Source organism: Buteo buteo, chromosome 23, assembly GCF_964188355.1.
Source record: "Buteo buteo chromosome 23, bButBut1.hap1.1, whole genome shotgun sequence".
In the NCBI taxonomy this organism is placed as follows: Eukaryota; Metazoa; Chordata; class Aves; order Accipitriformes; family Accipitridae; genus Buteo; species Buteo buteo.
The window spans coordinates 20,724,429-20,738,345 of record NC_134193.1 but is presented as its reverse complement, the minus strand read 5'-3'; the positions used below and the strand labels follow the sequence as shown (position 1 = coordinate 20,738,345).

The 13,917-nt window shown below is 45.9% G+C and overlaps 1 protein-coding gene across 2 annotated transcripts; it reads right to left on the bottom strand.

Annotated features, from left to right (window-relative positions):
• Positions 1-5,460: 5,460 nt before the first annotated feature.
• On the bottom strand, positions 5,461-9,931 carry TMEM250 (transmembrane protein 250). 2 transcript variants are annotated; one of them, XM_075055147.1, is made up of 3 exons: positions 9,750-9,930; positions 8,186-8,365; positions 5,461-6,040 (listed from the first exon to the last, which is right to left on the bottom strand). In XM_075055147.1, the coding sequence occupies exon 3, from the start codon at positions 5,905-5,907 to the stop codon at positions 5,488-5,490; it is 420 nt and encodes a 139-aa protein (XP_074911248.1). In that variant the 5' UTR covers positions 5,908-6,040; positions 8,186-8,365; positions 9,750-9,930; the 3' UTR covers positions 5,461-5,487. The 2 variants fall into 2 exon arrangements, with proteins under 2 accessions (XP_074911248.1, XP_074911249.1); XM_075055148.1 differs by lacking the exon at positions 8,186-8,365 and having other exon boundaries at positions 9,750-9,931.
• Between the last annotated feature and the right edge of the window lie 3,986 nt (positions 9,932-13,917).

Genomic DNA, 13,917 nt, shown 5'->3' with positions numbered 1-13,917 from the left:
CACTCGGCCAACTTTGCCATCTGCCATTGTGCTAATAGCACCAGCCACATTTTTGAGCGTTGCTTACGGTTTCCTATGTAATAGTGAAAGTGAAAATATATCCACCCTTGCCCAAATCATTCTCTCTTTTGGAAACCTCCTTCCCCTTTCTTTCAAGTCCTCCACTGTGACTCTTCAGCTGTTAAGTTGGGATATCAGACAGGAACATCTCACACACACACGGGGATGCAGGCTGCTCTATCCACACAGATATTTCTCCAGTTCACCTCCAGCTTTGTCCGCAACGGTCCTCTCCGTGCTGGTTCTCTGAAGCCTGCACCTCCGCTGGCTCCAGCCTCGCTAGTCACTGGAGAACAAGTCCTGTCCAGCATCTGTTTTGGGGTTTTATGCTGCTGCACATCACTGTAGTACTTTCCACATAACAATAGGAAGTCCATCATAGTAGGAATATTCCTCTTCATTCCCATGGGAAGCATCACAACTGTGTCCTGAAACAATACAGCTCTGCAATGCAAGCTCAGCTCCGTGCAAGGAAAGGAGGAAAGACAGCACCTTCTCGTCATTAATTGACACGCACCTCGACGCAAAGTGACAGCTCCTTCCCATCACTCAAATGCCCGTGGTGGGCAGTTCAGCCTGCTTACTAGGGCCAAAGCCTAGGAGCTAGAAGGCTGTGCCGTGCTCCCAGCTCTCCTCCTGAGTCATTGTTGAATGACCTTCAAGGCGGTAAAAAACAGGCGTTTTAGTCAACCCTCAGTGATGCTTCTGAGGTGTAACCACAGAGGGCCTGATTCTCCTCTACCACGCGCTTGCCGTGACTATTTGCACCAGTGCAAACAGAGGAACAGGATCAAGGAGATCCCCGCATCAGAACGATACTAGCATCATAAGACAAAATTCTTCCTTTTTCTTCCCAAGCAATCAATCCATCAACATGTTAAAAAAATAAGTTTAATGTAGGTGGCATGTTTCATACAGAATTTAACAGGCACCCAAAACACCAGCTGGTGTCATGTTCTGAAGAGTTAACAAGGTGAAACTCCAGCACGTCAGTCTCATTCATACATTCACAGGGTAAACAACAGGCCAAGGCAGCTTTGCCACCGCACGTACCATCATTGTTGGTCTTAAGTCTGCACAACGCAGCCGGAGCCTCTTTGTTGCCCAAATACCTGGAAAGCTCTGGAGTGAGCAGGACTCATAGGGGAAGTTCTCTGAAGAGGTTGGCATGGGTCTGGGATGGACACACTCTCCCAAATCAGTATTTCTAGTATTTTTCCTGATTACTCTTGAGGGTATTTTTAACCTAGTAAGTATAATAGCAATATTTAAAGGCCAAACATGGAAAGAAAAAAAAAAAAAAAGACAGGGAACAAAACAGCTGCTCTCACTGTTCAGGATGAAATCGGCATGAAGGAATGCAGAGATGAAAATTTAGTTATAGCCATCTATATCATAAGAAGGGAAAACTTAACTCATTTTGGAGCCTGATCCATCCCTCCCATCACCAATGAATTTGGATAGAGTAAAAAAATCCAAAAGAATATGAATTTCCCCAGTGGGGCACAGTTTGCAAGTACCTGCTCAACATGAAATATTTCTGGCAAATATTATTATAAGCCACTTGTTTGACTCTTGAAAAGCAGGAAGTTCAGCTTCCTTTGTTTTCTTTCTTGTCTTCCATGAAGTTCTGTTCCCTCCTCCTTTATTAAAAATGCCAGTTTTTTCTATTAAACTAAATAGGGACACCCCCCCCCCCAGCTTATTCTTTGCATATACTTAATACAACATTTATTCTGCCTCTTTCTCCCTCCCTCAGTTTTGGCTTGGCTCCCCTCGAGCTTGTAAGAAACTTTTAGAATCTCAGCTCCTTGAGAAGAAATATTTTGGCAAAGTAATCCTAAAAGCTTTAAAAAAAAAATCTCAAATTTAAAACCACTGAATTTAAATTCTGAACCACTACCAAGATCTTACTTATTCTGCAATCTCCTGGGGATGTTGTGAGGTTTAATTAGCTCTAGCTGGAAAATGCTTTGAAGAGGAAAGTGCCATAAAGGTGCCAAATAGTGCTCCACTCGTGTAGATCTAAAATGTTCAAATTATTACACCATAAAACAAATAGTTTGAAAATTAATTCCTCTTCCTTGCCAGCATGACTTCAAAGGGACCTCACTTCCCCCACTACGCTGGTAGGATTGCACCACCTGAGCACTGCAAGCCATCCAAGTACTGGTAATGACCAAGAATGAAAGTATTTTGAACTTCATAGCACCTTTGAGGTCTCCTTCTCAATTATTTAATCTTGGGGTTGTCTATCTTTGCGTGCAATTGCAGACTTGAGATTCAGGGCATGCTGACAGTAGGTACTTGGCTACCTTTGTAAAAGAAGACTGGGGAATCACTGCCCACTGTCTTCTAAGCAACTTAGCCCCAAGGTCTCTCTCGAGGAACATTTGGGTATTTGGCAAACATTACTTTTTGGGGATTTGATATGTACTTTTTCCTCAGTATGCACCACTGAATCTGGCTGCGGAGGGCTGATGGGGAGTCTGTGCAGTAAAGCAATGAACCGCTACACAGAAGCCCTTTTTTGTTCAATTGCCACTGCAGGAGTGTCACGGAGCCGATCTGGACTGCTTAAATAACCACCGCCAAAGGTAGCAGCAAAAGTGGCTTTATTGAAGTATGATCTTGTAGAAGCGAGGCTTAACAAAGTTTGATGGCAAGGTTCAATCTATTACTTACTGCACAGAGGATAGAATAATGATTCAAAGTTACCAATGCAAAATTTTAATGCCCTGTGATACAAGGTTATGTGCAGTATTGGTCACTTACCAAAGATCTGCAGTTGGTAACGGGTCTCTCAGCCTCGAGGAGTAACCTTGAGAGGCATCCCAACTCAAGGGGAGATCACCGCTATGCAGCCAGCTGCTTAGCAAGAGGAGCTCAAAAAAAAGCTCACCCAGGCTGTCATATTTATGAAATAAAGTGGTTGGCTCATAGTCAAATTACATGCGATGGAAAAGGTAAGTGTGAGACTCCCTGTACCCACAAGCTCCTTTGTTCCTTGACCAAATTAGTCTTGGAAGAACCACCTGCTATTCATGTGTTAATCGCATGATCGGTGTTCCGGTTTCCAAGCTCATATACATCAAAGCTCGCCGTGTCACCCTGCTCCTGCGTGGGTTTTCAAAGAACAGGTTGGAACTAGAGAAGTTCACGACCCAGTCACAGCCTAGACCTTTACTTCCTTCAGAGCCTGAACCAAACTACCACTGGTTTGGTCAAGCAGTTGAGTGTTTCTGTCACAAAGAGCACCCACCAGCTGAAGCAGGCACGGGTGGGCAGCGCAGCAGCGCCCACGTGTACCACAAATCACCCTTTTACTCATCTTTATAAGGAGTACTGCAATACGGCCATTCCAAGGTGAAACAAGGTCCTACCATCAACCAGTCTCCGTGCTGTGCCTCCTGCGAAAGGTGACGGAGAGCTGCTCTCGGCTGTGCCTCGCCGGGCTACCGGCTAGTCTCTCAGCTCACACCAGGGCTGTCTGCTGGCCATCTGTAATGTTTCCTGCAGAAATTCTTGAGCACAGCCATCCCAGGAGTCCCACAGTCTGCACGCCAGAGCTGCAATGCCCCAGGCTGACAGCTGTACTGGGGAGAAAAGCACTGGGCTGGGAATTACTGGGAATTCCCTCTGCCTACAGCGCAAGCTGTAGCTCGGACCTGCAGGACACTGAGGACCTGCAGTCCAGAGAGTGATCCCAGAACAAGGCTCTGGGGAGCTCTACAGTTAGGAGGAAACTTCCAGACACCAGTTTGTGACATATGCTGATACTACATCTTTCCTGCAGAAACAGCCTTTGGCTCTCACGGGGCTAATCTAAAGTTCACACCACCGCGGCCCATTATTTATTCAGCTCTGCATGTTCAGTCTGCATTATCTGTAACACTTGATAATGAGATAATTTCTGGGTTTGCTTTAGCTTTGAGCTTCAGACAGAAGCTTCTCTTATTTTGCATCCATAAGCCTACAAATCAAAGTATGTCAGCAAAAGACTGCAATACACACAAGCTGAAATATGAAGCATCCTTCCCTGTGTGCAAACTGGCTTTGTTCTCGACCACATTCATATCTCAGACTGAAGAGATCATAAAAAAACAGTCACGTATCTCCAGTCTTGCTTATTCCATTACGATTGACTCCATTGATTTCATGGGGAGGAGGGGGAAGTGTCTCCATCATTTTTACCAACTTCTTTTTAAACAGTTCTTTAAAGAACACAAGGAAAAGAGCAATATTCCATTATAAGGAAAAACAAACAAACAAAAATAGAATAAAAATAAACCTTAGGCCAGCTTCTGGACTCCATAAATAAAGAGTTACTTGACTGACTGTGGAAGAAAAGTCTGACATCTGAGATCAAGACCAGTATAACCGAGCTTAATGCTTAACTCCTTGAGCTGTCGGTAAAGCTCTCCAGTGACCCCACTCTCACTGCTGCAAAGGTAGGAGAGAATGTTTTCTGTAATCACAGAGAACAATTATTGCCATTTCGGATTGCACTCTGTTTTCAATCTCTCCTAGGTCAGACAGTCTCATCTCACCATACTCTGTAAGACAGAGCACCTCTGTGAGAAAACTGGGACTAAGCAATTCAGGGAAAAGTAGAACCAAACGTCAACATCTAAACACTACAGACCATTGCAATGGGTTCCCCTTAATTGCTGCAAAATGATAACATATCTGCCGTGACTGGGAATTTCAAGAGCACATGATACCAAACTCTGCTCCCATCACTCCAGTGGATTTGTTCCATTAGGGTAAGACTCAATTACTCAGCATTAACTGCCTGAAAAGCACAAAGCCATTCAAAGCTCTACAATTATGTTAAAGTGAACAGAACAGTACAGTGGGTCAAAAGCACGTCTTGCAAAAATCTAAAAACAAAACAGGAAAAAACCCAAACACCCCAAACCCCCTACACTCTGTAGAATTTGGCCCCATATCCTTAGCGGGGAATATGCAAAATGCAAACTACATAGAGAAAGGATAACACTGGTCAAGTAGGATACGTATTACATGCCTGAGACATTAAGGAACATTTTTAGAAAAAGGGTGAAGATGGATTAAGAGCGTAGGGTGCAAAGTTATCTGGCTTCTGTCCTCCAGATAAATCACTGCCTTTTTCATGACCACAGGCATACAGGAACAGCAGCAAGGTAGGCTCCTATGCACTAGAAGAAACTTATATTAACTTGTACTGTGCAAAGAAAAAACACCCAATCAAGCACTGCACTTTGATAATCAAAATGGCACCTCAACCCTCAAAAAAATACAAATTCCACAGACAAGTACGTTAATTTATCAATAAAAAGTAGTACTGATAAATAAATTAATTTATATAAAAAAAGAAAAGAAGATATCGACACATTTTGGGGTAGAAGAAAAGTCACCTTCTCAGCCCACATGCGCTTGTTTTATTTACATATCCACAAATACCATGAAACACCATCCCAGCCCCCCCACTAGCAGCATGGTCACATGAATTCCATAGATGAGCAGTTCATTCATGAGGCTGAAGTCTACCCGCCTTCGCCCCAGTAAGAGGAGGATGATGGAGAGTTTGTACTGGAAACGCAGAAAGATCCGGATGCCAAGGTACTGAAGGCAAAACAAGATAGAGAGTGCCACCCAGAGGATGGAGGTAAACAGGCTGCAGCTGAAGTACAGCAGGAAACGGATGAATCCATACATCCATCGGGATTTGAGATAGATGTCGAAATTGTTGTACTTGGTACGCACCAAGTGAGTGGTCCTTACCGGGCCACAGGCCGAATGCAGGCAGGTCGTGTGGGGGCCGTGGAACGAACGGACCCGGCGGGGAATGGGGATTACAGGCATCAGGCACCCCACCGGTCACAGAGTTCCAGGGCAGGATTTACAGGGCACATATCAAATGTTATCCATTAACATGGAAGAGATCCAACAGCCTGGGAACGCTAACTCTTTGCTGAATTTCCAGGAAGGAAGAGACCTGCAGGAAGGCAGAGAAGGAAAACATATTTAAGTAGCCCCAGCAGGAAGAGGGGCAGCACGGCAGATATTCTCTGGCTTGGCAGTTACTCACAACTGCTTTGCAAATCTCAACTTCTTTGCTTATTGTTTGCCAGGCAGACATATAGAAATACAGTTCTGTTTCCATCATCACCAAGTCGGATTCCAAACAGCTCCCTAGTAGCACGCCATGTCAGCACTAGTCGTAACCTGTTATAAGCTTTACAGTGTTAATGCAGGAAAGCTAGGAACTTTGTTCTGGAATTATCCTGGCTAATTCACAGATCCTTCTTAATCAAACAGCCATCCTGCAACAGTCCACCCATGCAAGTAGTAATACTAGTGTTATGTGTTTGCATTGGATCATATCTCTTTAAGGAAAAAACCCAAAAGTTCTCCAAGTACTTTTGCAAGTGAATTCTACAGCCCAGACTCAGCGGTGATTCTAGATTTCTGCTCATTTCAAAACTTGGCAAAGCTTCACCAAATAAACAAACTGAAAATAATGGAAGGTCTTGCAAGAACAATGAGGCAATCATGTTTTTCACACTCTACAGGATGTACCTCCCCTTGCTCAGCCGAGCCTTGCGGTCTCACTGTCATTGCATCCAATGGCAAGGCAGCCTTTCAAAGACATCTACTAGTTTATTTCTCCCTTCGGGACCCGCAGAGATAAGTGAAACATCTTGATCTTCTGGAGTGTTTAGGATTTATAATCTTAACATCCTTCCACACACCCATTGTTGTTGTGTGAGTGATGAGCAGTAGCCTGTTAGCTGCTCTCTGCTTCACCCCAGGCTTATGATGTGCCAAATTCCGGGAATTATGAAATGACAATGCACTCATCAGATAATGCTAGAGAACAACAGGGACTTCCCCAGCCTCCTCACACACCCAAGCGTTCAGACCCAGGCATTCAAATCTGGGCAGATCTTTCCTTTGTTGAACCAGAAATCCTACTACTCTTAAAATTAAAACTGAAGTAATTTAAAAGTTACTTCAGGAATATTTTACTTTGTTACTAACAAAACTAATCACGGAGTAAATTATCAGGCTGCAGGAAACTGTACTTGGTTATCAAAAAACTTCTCTGATGCAATGTGCATCACTGGGTAAGTCTCTTCACTGCTTCCTGCCTCAAATTACATGTAAATGGAAATTGCAGTTCTGATCTCTTCTGCTTGGCCCGAGGTTCCAATTCCTTCTTGCCATTACAGAAATTTGCAGGCAATCTGTTGGCTCCACATGAATCAAGGACTAATAAAAAGGAGCATGGGTTAACTTACTATTAAGGAATTTAGGAAATTGAGGTCTATTCTCAATTATCAAGGACAGCCTCATAATTTTAAGTGCCTCTTTGCCATAATTTCCTGTCTGTAGAAAGGAAATACTAAGCAGCTCAGAAGTGTGTTACAAGAATGTATTTTGCAAGACATATGAACTGGTCAGATACTAAACCAACACTACTTAAAAAACAACACAGTTTTGTGCCTGGAGCATGCAACCAAACATGCTTCCTACATGCTGCATATCTACTGCTCAGTGTTTGTTTTCAGAGATATTTTTGGAGGACTAAATTAGCAAGACAGGTTAAAATTCACATACTCTGGATTCAGAGCATTCAATTTCCGACAATGCAGCCTCTCCTTACAACCTCTTTCACCGGGACACAAAAGACAGCTTATCATTCTCCAGCAAACTCTTACATAGCTACTTAATCTGAGTCCCTGAGCAGCCACAGGGAAATGGGCACGCGCGCGCTATTAGAGCACTCAGCAAGACCATGCCTGAGTGACAGAGCACAAACCCTGCCTGCATAAGCTGTAGTTTGTGGGGGCAAACTCAACACACCGGCTTAATGTCTGAGCCCTGTTTTAGAAGGGGAGTTTTGATTCTGACAAAACCTTCAATAGATTAATCCAAGAGAACCACTCAAATGGCTCAGCTGCAGAGACTTACTCTCAGTGAACAGCAGCAGCTTGTTCTCATTTATTAAGTGTGCCCACCACATAAACAACTAGCCTTTGGTAGGTTCATGCTCTTTATATAAACTCAAATATCAACACTGGAACAGCCATGAGCAGAGGGACATTGTGAGAATAAAATAAACTTTCTGAAATATTACATTTTTAACGGTGCTGCCATCCACTCAGCAGAAGGTTGGTAATCCGCTGCCGTTTCTGGATGCCACTTAATTCTTGTAACAAAAAAGTGAAGTTTTCCTGTGGCACCTGGCCTTCTAGGAAGAGTGAAAGAAACTGCTAAGGTGCTTCATAGACTCACAACACTCTACATATGAGTTGATCTAAAAGATAAAATGAGAGAGTAAGTTTCAGTTTGCTTATTTTGTGTGTTAAAAAGCTCAGAATTACAAGGCCCCTCCCCAAGCATGAGTTTTTAATCCTGTAAAGATTCTAAAAAGAATCACACACTGGATAATATATGTATTACAGCTTACTGATACATGCTGGAAGGAATCAGCTAGCTTGTATTCAATGCCATACACAAGGACAAGAAAGAGAAAATCACAGACAAAGAACTTGTCAGTAACCTTCTCCTGTCACAGAGCCATCACCGTTCATCCAGGGCATACAAAACACAATGCAGAGAGCATGCACGGCCAATGTTTTCCGAACAGAATATGGAAGAGCAGGCTTCCAAACCTATACGTTGGTACACGATGCCTAGAAATAGATTTGGACACCCGTTCCTCAAGATCATTTGTTTGGGCCTTTCTATTTTAAAGCACATTGCTGCGAGGCTGGAAAGCTGAGTTGGTCTCTTCTGGGTATCAACCTACAGCTCAAAGGATTTCAACCCTCAGGCCTTGGCAACTCAGTGTCAGCCATGCTGCTGTTACCCCAAGCATCACATTAATGATAGCCTCATCGGGAAGTTAAAAATCTGAATAACCATTCACTTTGGTGAGCTTTCACTCCCTCTTCTTTAAAAATGGGGCATCTGGTGAGAAAGCTACCGAAATACAGTGCTACTTCTCTTCATCTATCACACATTCCAGGCAAGGTCTGCTGTTGCTCAGGGTACTCATAATTCGTGGAGGAGGAGGGATGACAGAAAAGACCGCAACGTTCACAGATGACAGGACCATCAGTCAGGAGCAGCGGGACCAAAGCGTTCCAGAAGGAGCCAAACAAGGTTAGGGACAATGACAAATAAAGGTTAGTGCTGATAAATGAAAGCAGGGAGTACCGGAAGGAGGGGAAATTCGAACTCCTCCTACATCCTACCAGATCCTAAATTAAACCGCATCGGCTTGGGAAAGGAACTGAAGGCAGGAAGCTCAGCCCGGACCTCCCCGTGCCCTGCGAGCTCGACGGTCCAACCCAGACAACGCGGAGCCCCCGCCGACCGACCGACCGGGCGGGCAGGGACAGCCCCGCACGGCCACCGGGGCACGGCCGCGACTCACCTCAGGGAACGCAGAGCCCCGCCGGGGTTGCGGGGAACGGGGCGGCCGGGACCCACGGGCCGGGCCCGCACCCACGGGCCGCGCAGCCACGCCAGCCCCAGACCGGCAGGCGCGGCCCCGCGGCCGGTGACCGACCGCTCCCGCTCCCACTCCCACCGGACCCCAGCGCACAAGAGGCCTGAGGCGGAGGCGGCCGCCGCAGACACGGCGAGGCCCGGACCGCCGCCTCCCAGCCCCGGGAGCGTCGCCCCGCACTCACCGTCCCGCCCATGGCTTCTCGCCGGGCGGCGGCCCCCGCCGCCGCCGAGGCCAAACGCGCCGGGCCCGGGCTGATGGAAGGCCCGGGCCTACGGGCGAGCGCCGCAATGCGCATGTGCAGAGGGCAGCGGCGCTCCGGTTCCGGCCGGTGGCGGCGACGGCGGCGACGGGCTGGGAGCGGCCGGGGAGGCGCGCGGCGATGGCGTCATCGCGCCGCGCCCGCCCCCCGGAAGCGGGAGAGCGCCGCGTTGCCCGGGCAACGGGGGTGGGGGGTGGGGGGGAACGAGGAGAGCGGCCTGAGGCCGGGGCCGCCGGGCCTGCGGAGACCGGGGGGGGGGGGGGGCCCGCCGCCGGCGTGTGGGGCCATGCAAGGCGGGGGGGTGGCAGATGGAGCCTGGAAGGTCGTTTCCGACGTAAACCGGACCGGCGGCCAACGCCGCTGAGGGGATGGTGGGGCCCGGCTGGCTTCGGCACCACGCGGAGGGGTTTCAGCTGCCCGGCCCCCCCGTGGCCTTAGGGCTGGAGCCAAGTCCTGAGGGTGCCGGGGCAGCTCCCGTCACAGAATCGGCTGCGGAACGTATTACCGTTGCCTGGAACGAGAGCGTGGCAAAGATTTCTCCGAGTCTCTCGTCGCTTGGACCTTTTCTGACTCTGAGCGCAGTTTGGTGGCCTGGCGGGTCCCGCCTGTGGGCTCAAGGGTCAGATCCAGGCTTGCTGAGCGGCCGGGGCAGTGCCGGCAGTTAGGCTTTGGGAGTCCGTGTCCCGGGAGAGCCCGCAGAACTCCTGGCCCTGCTCCCGGGGGCCTTCGCCCAGGCCCTCGCCCCGCTGAAGGAGCTCAAGCGCTGCCAGAAAAGCAAGGCGGTAAAACAGCAAATGGAGGAGACCCAGTCTTCTGGGGAGGCCAGAAAGATCCAAAAAGCTCCTGAAAAACAAACAGGTGGAGGAAAATTCAAAAGCGATATATAAAAATAAGGAAAAGAAACTTCCTCCCCGCTGTTTTTCCTTGGATTTAATTAGGAATTACTTTCCGTAATGGATAGAATACAGAACTTTTTCACTGGCTCCCTGCCCCGCTCACCGTCTAGGCACTACCACGGTGGAAAAACATTAAATAATAATAACTCAAGCCATCTGCCAACACTAAGACCTGCCACGCCGCACAGGCAGTTGAGGCAGCAGGCCAAATACCTCCCAGCGTCCCAGCTGTCTCACTGATGTTCACACTCGGTTTTGGTTCCTCCCCGTTCTCCTGCGGTAGTGCCTGCCCTGCAGAGCAGTTTTATTCTGCAAATACAATGAAGGGCCCGAGGTGCAGGATGTACATTGAGGGGAAATTATAGGCAAGGTAATAAGTGGCGGTGTACTCCTAAAAAATTGCCGTTTCTGTGTCTCCCACGTACCTTCTGGTGGGAGGGAGAAGGGGAGGTGCGAAACCGATGCATTTTCCCAATAGCATGAAACTGGGAACATCTGTTCGGTGACTAAGGTAAGCAGGAGAGCCATGTTCCATTTATTTCCCTCTGCCATTGCCTGGGACTGGAGCCACAGCCCAGAGATGGGAATTTCAGCCCCAGCAACAAAATTATGAAGGTAGTTTGGCTTTCCAGCTTTGCCTTGGAGAATTACGGGGATGCTGCTGAATGCAAGTGCTGCAAAGGGAGGCTCCTGACATCCTGCAGGAACTCCTCAGGGTGGGAAAGGAGGTCTGGAGGTCTTTCCTAGGCTCCAGAAAAACCCAGGCAGCTCCGCTGAGCGACCCCACAACCTAAACACGTGTGTGCAAGGGTGCGATGCAGCAGGATCGGTGCCGAGACCGACCCTTTTAATTTCTTAGGTCAGGATGACAAAAAAGCAAGATGGCCCTATTCAGTTTTCTACCCTAAATATTTTGACCCCTTTGCTGCTCAAATGGATGTGTATCTTCATAAAAAATAAACTGTCCTCAGGTCAGGCATGAATTGAAGCTTTGACATTCAAAGAGATAAGATCCTGAAGGAGTGCTTGTAGTTCAGCTCGAAGGGAACCCGCCCACAACACTCCGGCAGCGCTCTGGGTTGTATTTCTTTCCTGTGCTAATTTTACTAAAGACACAACTCATATTCCTGTTGATTGAACAGTTTTGTGGTGACAGCGTTGAAGATTTGTGATGAAACTTATCATCAGCCCAGAGAGCGGGCCATTAGTACTAGTCACAGCGGCCAGCTAGTGCTGATATATTTTATGGCACGCATTGAAGAAAAACATACACATTTATATGTCACTTGTTGCAATATAAATGCTAACTTGTACTTCTTTCAAAACTTTTAATGAATTGTATACATTTCACAAGATTTATAGCATGAACTGAATGGCTCAAAATATTACTTTAAACAGATTTGTCACTTTGGCAACAGAACAAAAAAAAATCTGGAAGATACTGTGTTTAGAAATAAATCATAAATATATGCATCTTAAAAGAGTTTATTTCGGTCATTAATAGTTGATGGGCCCCCCCAGTGCAGGATTTAAAGTTAAATTATGCAAAATCAAAAACAAACCTTATAATACTTAATCAAACATGCATAAAACTGTCAGGGCCAAATAAATTCTCTCAATTAACTTGCTTCAGATTGTGATTGCATTTACTAATTTAATCAACACTAGAATAATTTGGAGACTGGGTAATGATAAATTACTATGGTGCTGCACATGAAGGGCCGCTAAGGTAGTGTGCCGAGACAAGAATGCAAGAAATGCTTTCTAGGCTGAGGGCAAAAAAGTAACAGCTGAGTCGTCGCAATCATTTTATAATGGAAACATCTTCTTATTCCCATTTAGGGGGGGATTTTTTTCCAGTAAAGACTTTAAATGCCCGTCATGGATAGACCTTGTCTGGTTGAATGACTTCAGTGTTAGCCCACAGAGTCAATCTCATTTCAATCTGAGATGAGTGAAGAAGTCAAACCTAGGCAGGTGCTCCCTCCACATTTTTTACTCTTTTTGTGAATGTGATATTTTCTCTGAATGCAAGACTAGGAACTGTGACTTCCAGCCCTGCTTTCTGGCACCGATTCATACTTCGGCCTTGGTCAAGTCATTTAGCCTGGAGCTGGTGTAACAACCCTGTCACATTGAGATGTCCTTTAGTTCAATCCTTCTGCGCTTTGAATGGATCTGCACTTACAGTAAAATGGGTCTGACCCCTGTCGAGAAAAAGCTTTCAAGGCCATTACTTGTGGAGAGCTAAACATCTCATTTTTGCAAGCGTAAGCAAGGTTTTATGGAGAGGTTCTCATTTACAGGTTCCTGTGAAGGACGCTGTAAGGTATTCAACCCTATAAAATACCTGGACCTCTGGAAATCAGACCCTTATTTGGTCTTTAACCTTTCTATACTTGTTTTGCAAAAAATAACAATGTCCATATAGCTGCTGTAGGAGTGAACTCGTCACTGCAAAACTCTGTCTCTCTCTTTCTCTTTTTCTTTTTTTTCCTCTCTCTCTGCAAAACATACTTTCCAGAGGCTAACTGACCACTTTTGTCACCTTTTATTTGAAATGGGGATTGTGCTTTATAAATGTATAGCCTAGCACTATTTGGTCACCAGTAGAAATCAGTAAATAAAAATCTATGTGCTGAAAAGCATATCTGAAAGATAGCTAATAAGTTTCCTTCGGTGACCGAGAAACAACTACTTCCACAGTAATTCTATATAGATAGGCATAATTCTTAAGGTCTTAAAGACAATAAATGTGTTAACATGATATTTTTCAAACTAGCATTCACTGCTGCCTTCCAGTTGTATCCAAAACCACCATTCAAAACCAATGGCATCTTGTGCAAACTCCCTTGGGTTTTGCTGAGCCAGCCTGTAAAGCTGAAATATAACAAATTAAGGAATTAATTCTTTCCTTTTCCTTAAAGGAGATTTAGGGTCAAGTCTGGGCCTTAAATTTTAAGTGTAATCGATCCTCCCTGCAAACCTAAAGTGCAAAAGCTTGTGAAATAATTTTTCCTTATTACTTCTTTCCAGATCTCATCTCTTAGCTGAAATGTCAGCTTTAATAAGTTTGAAGAGATTTGCATGTGGTAAATAATAATGCAGTATATTAGACTAATCAAATAAAAATATATGTAGCAGAAAGTGGAACTAATTCCCACTTCTGCAGCACCACAATACCTGTGTGCAGC

Bases quoted from the DNA above. Each gene is read 5' to 3' on its own strand.
- TMEM250 (XM_075055148.1), bottom strand. From the start codon at position 5,907: ATGCCTGTAATCCCCATTCCCCGCCGGGTCCGTTCGTTCCACGGCCCC.